We start from the raw sequence: 10,234 nt of genomic DNA, 5'->3' as shown, positions 1-10,234 counted from the left end.
GAATATTTTTATTTAAAAAAATATTTAACGTTTTTTTCTTTAATACCTTTAATCACATTAAAATATTTTTTCTCCAATAGTTTTAGTCATATTAAATTTAAGATAATATAATAAAAATGATATTTTGTTAACACAACATATCAGATATGTCAGCTTGCTTGCCTGCTTGGTGAGATAAAAATTATTCTAAAAGTTGAATTTTTAAACAATGAATGTATAATAATTGTACCTTTTATTCAAACCATTTCATCTTTTAAAAATAGTTTGCATTGTCTTCAAGATAAATTACAAAGTACCCTTATACGTTTTATAAACTCGATTTCAAGGTAAATGTACATATGATAGCAATCTAATATATAATCCACATGTACTAAAGTCTGATTGATTTGCATGTAGAATAAACTACATCATAAGGAATTTTATATCAAAAAGTATAAATCTAAACAGAATTGTTGAACTATCACCATCTCTGACAATGTAAAAAAAATCCATTGAATTGCATTTATTTTATTAGTGACTTCCTTCCAAGAGTTCTGAGTCTCAAAGCTACTTTAACATGTCTTGTTAAAAATGATGTGGTATAGCATTTCTTAAACAGTATTTCATGGTCCTCCTGCCCTAAAATAACCTGAGAAGGTTCTATGAATTGGTTCTGGTCATGCCACTATTTTCTTCACGATATCTTTACAAAATGGATTTTTAGAATCTACCATAGTAAAGAAGCTGAATGTTGCACCAGCTCTAGGATTCTCTTTAACCAAATCCAGTCCAGACAGTGAGTAAATGTCATCCTATGTAATCATATACATACTATTGTTAAGCATTAAATGTAAGAAAAAGTAAGAAAGCGGTATTATAAATGATGCTGCATTTCTTTCAATCAATATTTCTTTCTGATTGCCCTTCCTTGTTTTTTTAAATAATCATGGCTATTCTTCATTCTATATATGGAAAGATAGAAAATGAAACAAGTATGTTTATGGTCCATGATCTCAAAAGAACTAAGATTAGCATGATCTTATTCTACTGAATCCATACTTGAGATCTGAGCCTATGTACTCTGCTCTTGAAATTTCTTTTTCTCACCTGGTCACTTTTGCTTAATTAACAATACTTTTATTCTTTAAGAATCAAAGCTACCCTTTCAAAAATAAAAAAATAAGTTAAAACTTTTATGTTTACAAATATTTTTATTATGGTCTCTGTATTTCTAGGCTACTTACCAAAACCCCAAATTTAAGACAAACAAAAGCATCAATTAGCAATTAAATTAAAAAGAATGAGTTCAGATTAAAAACTAAAATTCTGGGCAAATAAGTTAGTAATTGCTTGTGTTGCCATTATATCAAGTTAGTGTAAGCATTTCAGAATTTAAATGCACTATGGTTTGAAAGGCAAAGATCATTTCCAAAGTTAAGGATAATTTTCAATACTTTTGTTATCTTAATTAGGGGAAAATATCATTATGAATAACTAATGATAGTGAAAGAGTTCACACTGTTTGCCTAATAACAAAGAATGATAATTATACATCCTACAATTATAATTATGAATATGTGTGTACATTAAAAATTGCAGTGTTCTTCCCAATAAAAGGTACTATAAAAGTGGGTTATAAGGAGGATTTTATTTTCCTTATAACTTCAACATTCAATTGTAGAGAAAGAAAACACTTAAAAAATTGCTCATTTTTAAATATTAAAGCAATGCTATGTACATATAAATAAAATCACTAAGTCAGCAGACTAACAGTTTAATAGAATCACTGACTCATCACCAACTCACCAATGTTTGAGAATTAAATTATATAGATTCTCTTTTTCTCTGAATGAATAAGAACGCAAAGCCCAAATCAGTATCATCTAAGATGAGTATCAAGAATTGCTGCTGCTAACTTTTCTTTTAAGCTATTAATCCCAATTAAATAGTATCAATTACAGTACAAAAATTTAATACAAATCTCCCCTGGAGATCAAAAGAATTGAATAAATAATCTAAAATTGAATACAAAAAATCCCTGCCATTATTTATGCTTAGAAAGTCAGACCATATTTACTCAAATATTAATTCCCTATTAACTACCAAAGAATTAAAAGTCATTTTAAAAACTCCAGATATGTAGTATGCCATACTGTTTAATCAGCTCATGCATGCAATATTTTCAATGGAAACTCATGGATTCTTTTTTATAATTACCTTGAGGAAAACAGGCTGCAAGCTGATAGTTAATTTAAAAAAATAATAAATGCAGCCATTATCTATTTTTTCTCCCCTAGGCTTGTCTGAATGTTAGGATGTATAACAGTATTATTAAGTTTTCAAAGTAGCATTAAATATTTTGTTATGGGAGATTTCCATGTGATAGTCATAATGTAAGAAGGGCTTGTGGTTTTCCTTTAATAGGCAGAGCAATACTGTGAAACGAGACAGTATGCATTGTAGGGACTAGTCACAATATTGCTAAAATAGGGTAATGCAAATACAACAAAAGGTCTTTGAATCCTAGAAACTTAAACAAACACATCTAAAGGAAATTTTGTTTGAGGAAAACACGGAATTTGTAATTTATTTATAATGGGAATTGGCAGGTTTACCTATGAAATTTTGATAGATAGATAGATAGATAGATAGATAGATAGATAGATAGATAGATAGATAGATATAGATTTGTGCTTCACTAGAAATTGGAATGGTACATTAGCCACAGCTGCATTAGGATATGGAATGCAAAATGAATTACCTGTTGTCATGGTAACACCCTAATCATGGTGAAATCCATGATCCCTTCAAAACTAATGAAACACTTATCACTAAATTAACTAGGTAGAAGTTCCACTAAATTAAACAGGACTGACTCCCCAAAGCAGCCTGAATTATTTTGTATAGTAACATTTATTCAGTGCCATTGCCATCTGTTTATAACAGGACTAATATAAATATGAAGAAGCAAACAAATAAACAACAAAGATCAAATGATACCTGAGTTTTGTCTAAGATTAAAAAAATGATGAAGTCAGAAGTCTACAAGAAAATAGCAGATATTACTATTTATAACTCTATTTATTTATTCACCAGTGGGTTTCTACCAACGTAGTTTAGTTATTTAGAACAACCACAACCAAAATTGTCTTCTTCAACTCAAGTTCCATCATGGATATGTTGGTGTTGTTTTCTTGGAGGTACTTTGCCACTGCCATCTTCCTTTCACTTCTTTGAAAGCCTACAGTCAAGGAATTTCTTCGGCCACCCCTCCAAATATCTATCAGGACACTCTGCTTTTCATGATTGGCTAAATACTGAAAAGCCAACAAATTGAGTAGTCCTACAAATAAAAAATATATAAATCACATAAAACCCACATTGATATTTATAGAAACAATTTAAGGGGAATTGCATTAGAAGTCTAAGTCCACTCAAACTCTAGCAAGAAACATTCTCTCTTGAATGTGCCTCATAGTTTGATTGTTATTATCTTGTGACATTGTTATTTTTCTAATTACTATATTTTACTAACCATCTTTGCAAGTACTCAAGATGGTTCATAAAAAATAATCAAACATGTAACTGTCTTCTTGCCTTAATGTTTTCAGAATTATATGTTCAACTCAATTAAATTGGTCATAATAGTTTAATTAGGAGTACAGTTCCATGAGAGAGAGAGAGAGAGAGAGAGAGAGAGAGAGAGAGAGAGAGAGATAATTTGATTTGAACATATATCTCCTAGGCTTTCAAGCATACTTCTTACCCAATTAAGTTCACTATGTGAATTGACTTTATCTGTAAACCTAAATGTAAATATGAAACAGGACAAAATCTTAGAATAATATCTTTATTAAAAAATTAGCAACATTTCATATTCATAATGGACTATGAGTAAACTCAAGAAAACTGTATGTACTGTATGCAAAAATGCCTTGCCCTTTACCTTTATGAATTGCTCTACATAAATCTAAATTTCAAATGCTACAATCTGTTAGTTGCGAAGTCATCAATGATAAATAATAGCAAAAATATTTGTATTATTTGGCAAAAACAAGGAAATATGATCATTTATAAGGCATTTGTAGATTATGACATTCTGCCAGCATATAAAAGAGAATAAGAAATACTGTGTAAATAACAGCTAGACGCAAGGAAATGAAGGGAGGTACTAAACCACAGTTTTCATTTTTAATTATCATTTTTAATTTGCAATGTCTTTTGAGGTGTAGGATATATTTCACCATTCTGAACAGATAAAATTATTTGTCCGTAAATTCAGCTCCAAAGTTGCAGAACGAAAAACAAAAGGCCTGTTGCGTGCTTGGAGCAGCCTATTGAGCGTTCAGAGCTAGCCACTCTGAGCCACGCTGTTTGAATCGTTTTCCAGGCCGATTCCATAAAAGAATTGAAACTAAAGTTTCGATCCTCCTCATCTATTGCATCGCGATCACGATCCTTTAAAATATTAAAATGTAAGATATGCAGCCGGACAAGTCTTTTGCACCAAGAAGAAAAGGAAGATGGCTGACCTTGCATTTGAGATAGGAAATACAACACTACCGAAGAGCTTAATGGAAACGGGTACATTGAATCACAGGGAAAAGGTTTAAGGTTTAGTATATGTAGCCCACAGCAAGGAAGCAGAGCCGCAGTCTCCCATCCGGATCTGCAACAAACAGCCGCCGCCAGAGCTTTCCTTCGGCTGCAGGATCAGCTGAGCGCGGCTATCACGTGGGCGGCGTGTCGAAGGTCACAGCTCGGCTCATAATGGAGCTTTCGGAGCCTGTGCAAAGTGGCTTACAGATCCTGGCTGATCCGGGTAGCTTCTCGCTCCGGGCTTTCCAGGCTCTGCTCCAGGGTGCCTTCCAGAGCTTGCTCAGTGGCCAGGCCGAGGAGGCCGTTTTCGGTGAGTGCTAGATCCCGGGCTCGATATTCCGTCCTCCGGCAAGAAAGAAAGCCGCGGGCTGAAAGGGGACTTGGGCTCTGGTTAAGGGAAGCGTGGCGGCGGCACGGAAGGTCGCTCTTGCTTCGGCGCTGCTCTATAGCCTGTCCTGACGCCTGGCTGCTTAGCTGCGGCGTCCACAGCCGTTTCCCGTCAAGTGCAGGAAGTCTCCCCCGCGCTGAGCTGTGCTCAGATGGTGCGCTGCGCCCTCTCTCTCCCTTTGTTTCTTTCGGGGTTTTGCTCTCCTTGCTGATTTTCTCCATTTCCCCGCGGTTGTCACTTCCTTGCAAAATGCAAGGGTGCCTCTCGGTTATTTATGGCCTAAAAAGTGAGAAAGACCGAGAAAGAGAGGTGCCATTTGGAGATGCTTTTCTCCGCCTCTCTGATGATCTGGTCGGTTGTTTTCCATCGTTTTGTTTTTAATTTTCCTGCTCCGGTGATGCATTCCCGGTACACTGACAATCTGAAATAATTTTCGCAAAAGTCAAAGCACCAAGCGGGTGAATACGGTTAAAGAAAGCACCGAATTGCGTTTGGGATCTGGATCCCGCAGGCTTTGTTGTGATCATGTGATACTGTGATATTATTCATTCGAATTGCTCAGTGCCAGTAATAAATGAATTGCTCTTAATCTAGCTGAAAAACGCCGCTCATTTGTTTTCATGCTTTTTTTTCTGTTTCTTCAAATTGAAATTCTCCGATAATTGGGCTTCGCCAGCTGTTTGCCAAACTGCGCGGTTTGTTGAGAGTAGGCCGTCGCCTCTCTCCTGAGAAAAACGGCTCGAGTTTGCCGCTTGCCTGGAGAAGAGCTCTGCGGGAGCTGGGGCTGAATACGCGCGGCCTCCGATAGGTGCTCGTTTGAACTGCAACTTTGGAAAACACTTCGGATTTTTTAAATGGGACGCGGCGGAAAAAAGAAAGGAAAAATCAAAAAAGTTGAACTGTGAAGGGGAGGGGGGGATAGAGACACGGTATTTCTAGCACCATTGTTAGAAAAGCTAACTCTCTAACATTCAGAAAAAAATCATTTGACACGGTTATTTGGACTTTGAGAAAGTCTCCTCCTTAGTTGGCAAAAGACTTTTAACTCTTCTTCCTCTCCTCCCGAGCGCGAAGATCGCAATTTTCTTAAAAAATATAAATGTCCACTGACGTTCATCAATCTGATTATTTCCCAAATTCTATTTGCTAGTAATTCAAGGAATGGATGGCAGTGAATGGGAAAATAGAGGAGACTGTGCTGGAGTAATGACTGAGCTCCTTTTCTTTCTTCGGTGCTTTCTGGCAGTTAGGATAAATCAAGATCTAGTTTGTTGCTGGAAATAACTAATATCATGTTTCGGATCCTGGGGAAATTATTCACATTTGAAATGAAAGGAACCTGAAATTCCAACATTATCTTAATTCATTATAAAGGGAGATCTATGAAAACAAATCCTTCTCCCAATATTGTTATTAGAATGGTAACTGTAAATCTTGCCAATATAATAGCTTTCTGTTTGCTCAGCTGCTATAATTGCCTGGAACTTAGTTCTCATATATATACCCTCCTAAAACATGTCATCAACCATTTATTTATTTTTAGATTACCCAGATTTGGAACAAATTGATCCAGCAATATTAAAATACTGCCACGCAGCAGCTACCACTTGTATAATAGAAGCTGGAAAACAAAAAGCTGACAAATCTATAATAAGGTATCCTAAAACTCTTCAACTTTTAAAACACATTGTTTTACTTATATTAGATTTATTGATGAACACATCTTACTTTTCCTTTTAGTACCTATCTGGAAGAATGTAAACTTGACAAAGAAAGAATTGAAAAATTTTGCACTGAATATCAGGTTTTCAAACACATTTTATCTTTTCTAATACCTTCCATTAAGTTTTGTGTAATCTGTAGTAGTTTACATGCTCTATTTTTATCCTTTTCCTTTCTGTAGAAACATAAGGATACCTTGGAAATCATATTGGGAAGGTATGTTCAAGGAAGTTACAGTGATTGTCCAACTTTCAAATGCATCTTAAAAATAATAAATGTGTTCACAACTTATTTAATTGGGGTAACTAACTTACTCCATGAAACCATTAATTAATATATTGCTGTTACTGTTCTTTGTAAAATCTCACAACAGTTTTATAGTTCAATATATCTTAGCCTAATAGATATTAATTATCTTTTCAGTATAGGCAGATGTCCACTACATATAACTGACATTTATTGGCGTTTGGAATATCAAATCAAGGTAATTTAAATAAAATGTGTATTAATTTCTTTATTTTTCTCTTTGATTTGCAAAACTTACTTTTTTTCTTTCTATCTTTTCACTTTAGACTAATCAACTTCATAAAAATTATTCCCCTGCCTATTTGATGACCTTAAAAGTAGAGGTATTACATCCATCCAGAAATTCAAATATTAGTAGATTATGATTGTTTTAATTTTTGTTATTAACAACTAATATTTGGGATTTTGTTATTTTAGAACAATGATTCAAGATCTCATCAGGACATTAATTTTAGTTGTTCTATGGAGCAATTGCAGGTATTTTTCCTCACTTTTTCTGTACTGATATTGTACCAGACTTTATAAAAGTCTAAAAAATATTAAATGCTTCACTGTGTCTCAAGTTTTAAAATATAAAATGCTACAGAAATATTAGCTTTCCTACTTTTTCAATATAAGAGTTCAAGTTGATTCAAATTAAGTGTCTGCACTACGCAAAAGTATTATTTTTGGCAGAATGGGTGGAACCTCTTTCAAATGTGCTAAATAGATGAACTTCATTTCCTGTATTATATACTTGAATGTGTAATATTATACAATATGAGCATGGAATTTGGCTTATTTACCTTTAAATTACTATATATTGATACCTGAGTCCCCATTATCTACAGCTAATTTACACTAAAATCAAAGCAAGTGATCTGAGAATAATAATATAAAGTTGCAATCCATTGCATTAGGAGTAAGCTTCATTATCTAATGAACTTACTAATAAGAAAAAAAGGAATTAAACTTGCCCAAAGCAAACTGTCTACAATTTCATATTGTTTAAATGTTATGTATGTGTATGTATGTGTGTGAGTTTGTGTGTGTGTGTATGTATGTATAATTTATCTAAAAATCAGAAAATTATTGAGTTTATTTCTGTATATTCTATTAAACTAGGAATTTATATTGTTCTCTTGTGTTATTTGACAAATAAGAAATATAAAATTTATATTACTTATTTATCAACCTATCTGTCCCAGTTCAAACTCCTTAATTTTGAATGTGATAAAGCACATTCATGATATACTCTAATGAAGAAGCTTCAGCATTTCTTAAAATTATCAATGGCAAAAAATGCATTTTTAAATCACTGGAAATTTTGGTATAAATAAAACTTCTAATATTGCATAGAATTGGTTATTTACAGAAAAATATTTATTTTCTTAAGCTCTTATTCTATATTTTAGGATTTAGTGGGAAAGCTAAAAGATGCAGCTAAAAGTCTAGAAAGAACAACTCAACTATAATTACAGACTTGACAATCAACTGGATTGAAGAAGAAAAGAAAATGCTTATTTCTTTGGCTATATGATGATCTTTTTTTCCTGGTTTTATTTAATGGAAATGGACTTTTTACTTTCTACATAACATTACAAGTTTGTGTGCAATAAAAAATGTTGAGCTTGTTGTTTAACTGTAACATCTGTTTAGATAGTAGTACACTTTTTAAATTTCTGCTTGTGTCTCAGTTTTGCCCTTTTTTAAAATGAATCTTTGATTTCACCATTTTTGCTTTATCATCTAATAAACAAAATATAAATCTAAGTTGTGTGTCTTATCTGACTATAATAATGGGTTGGAGGGATTGGATTCCTAGCAGTTATATTATTCCAAGTAGACCCATTCAATAAAAACCATGTTAAAGAGATGTAGAGTTCTGGATTTAAAGTCATTCTACTGTAATAAAGTTATCACCTTGCTTGCACCTCATTTGGTGAAGGCCAGTTCCTGCTATTCCCCCTCCCCCTTTTTTAATGTTGGAGTTATTTATGTGAAAAGTTGAGAAGATTCTATTATTCATCTGCCTTAATTTGGGTTTACTTATTAAATATTCAATCATTTCTGCAAATAGAAAATAGTTGGAGTGTCCTGAGTTGCAGCAATTGAATGATTATAAATGGAATATGATCAGTCTTGCAAAAAACAAAACAAAAAATCTTATTCCCAAGTTGCAGTGTGGACTAAACTTACTAATTACACACCTAGCCTAGTAGAGAGGCAGCAATGTCAATCTGGAATATTTGGAGAGTGGGATGCACAAAGACTTGTGTTCACATTTTCCTTCTATCTTCTAAGTGGTTTTTGCTATGTGGAGAGGATGGGAAATCTAGATGAGACGGTTGTGAGATTTATCCCAATGTCCTCTATAAGGATGCAGAGGCAAAGGAATTTGTCCTTTGGTGCCACCAAGTTAGAAAAAGCTTGCTATGTATATTGGTCCTCACTCTGGTGTAGTACAAAATATGCTCTGAGGCACAAACTATGGCTTGCAAGGAGGTAGAAGGAAACTCAGCAATTTAGCTCTGATTCTGTTACTTTTTAACAACAACAACAGCAACCCTCCACATAAAGGTTGCTTGCTTAAGGATGTTGAATAACCTGCCATTCATGGCAGTGGTCCCACTAATTCATTATGCACAGTGAGAAAAGTATAATCATCGTCATCCTTATAGCCTTGAGGGCGTGCAAACAGTGGAATGCCTTAGCCTAAACTTTCCAGCTCAGAGCATTGGCCACCCTGGAAATTTTAAAGTCCAGAATATTTGGAGAGAACTATATTTGTAGTAAAGTAGGACGTTCTTTACTTCATATTTTGTATTCCCTAACAGGATTTTTTTTAATAGATGAGAAGAACAGAGTGGATTTTTTTTTAAAAAAACTGGTCATTTGAAAGTATAAGATAGTCTGGGGATAATGGATTTTCTTTCCCTAAATATCTTGCTCACTACCACTATTCCCTTTTCTGGTTCATATTTTGCTAGGTAGCTTTCCATAAACTGTTGCCTTCCAACTATGTTTTATATTTAGCCTTCTATATATTTGCAGGAATGATGAAGATTGAGATTCCAACACATCTGAGGGGGTGTGACAAGTTAGGAAAGACTATTAAGGAAAGACTTTTTCTGGTCGATCTTGGCAAGGGAGCTTATAGTGGTTGCATGTAGATTCCATTCAGAGTATTAAGCCATTCCTACTTAAGACATTTCCCTCCCTAACCTAAACATAAGATAGGGAAATTCTATAAAAGTAGTG

At 33.8% G+C, this 10,234-nt stretch overlaps 1 protein-coding gene across 2 annotated transcripts; it reads left to right on the top strand.

The window, feature by feature from the left end:
• The first annotated feature begins 3,858 nt into the window (after positions 1-3,858).
• COMMD3 (COMM domain containing 3) lies at positions 3,859-8,746 on the top strand. 2 transcript variants are annotated; one of them, XM_081343200.1, is made up of 8 exons: positions 3,859-4,888; positions 6,510-6,621; positions 6,707-6,770; positions 6,870-6,904; positions 7,112-7,172; positions 7,261-7,317; positions 7,412-7,471; positions 8,370-8,746. In XM_081343200.1, exons 1-8 carry the CDS (start codon positions 4,750-4,752, stop codon positions 8,418-8,420), a joined length of 579 nt encoding a protein of 192 aa, XP_081199326.1. In that variant the 5' UTR covers positions 3,859-4,749; the 3' UTR covers positions 8,421-8,746. The 2 variants fall into 2 exon arrangements, with proteins under 2 accessions (XP_081199326.1, XP_081199325.1); XM_081343199.1 differs by having other exon boundaries at positions 3,869-4,888; positions 8,389-8,746.
• Positions 8,747-10,234: the final 1,488 nt, after the last annotated feature.

This window comes from Vipera berus (assembly GCF_964194415.1).
Source record: "Vipera berus genome assembly, chromosome: Z".
Classification (NCBI taxonomy): domain Eukaryota; kingdom Metazoa; phylum Chordata; class Lepidosauria; order Squamata; family Viperidae; genus Vipera; species Vipera berus.
Note: the sequence above shows the minus strand (reverse complement) of the source record. Positions and strands in the feature narration are given on the sequence as shown.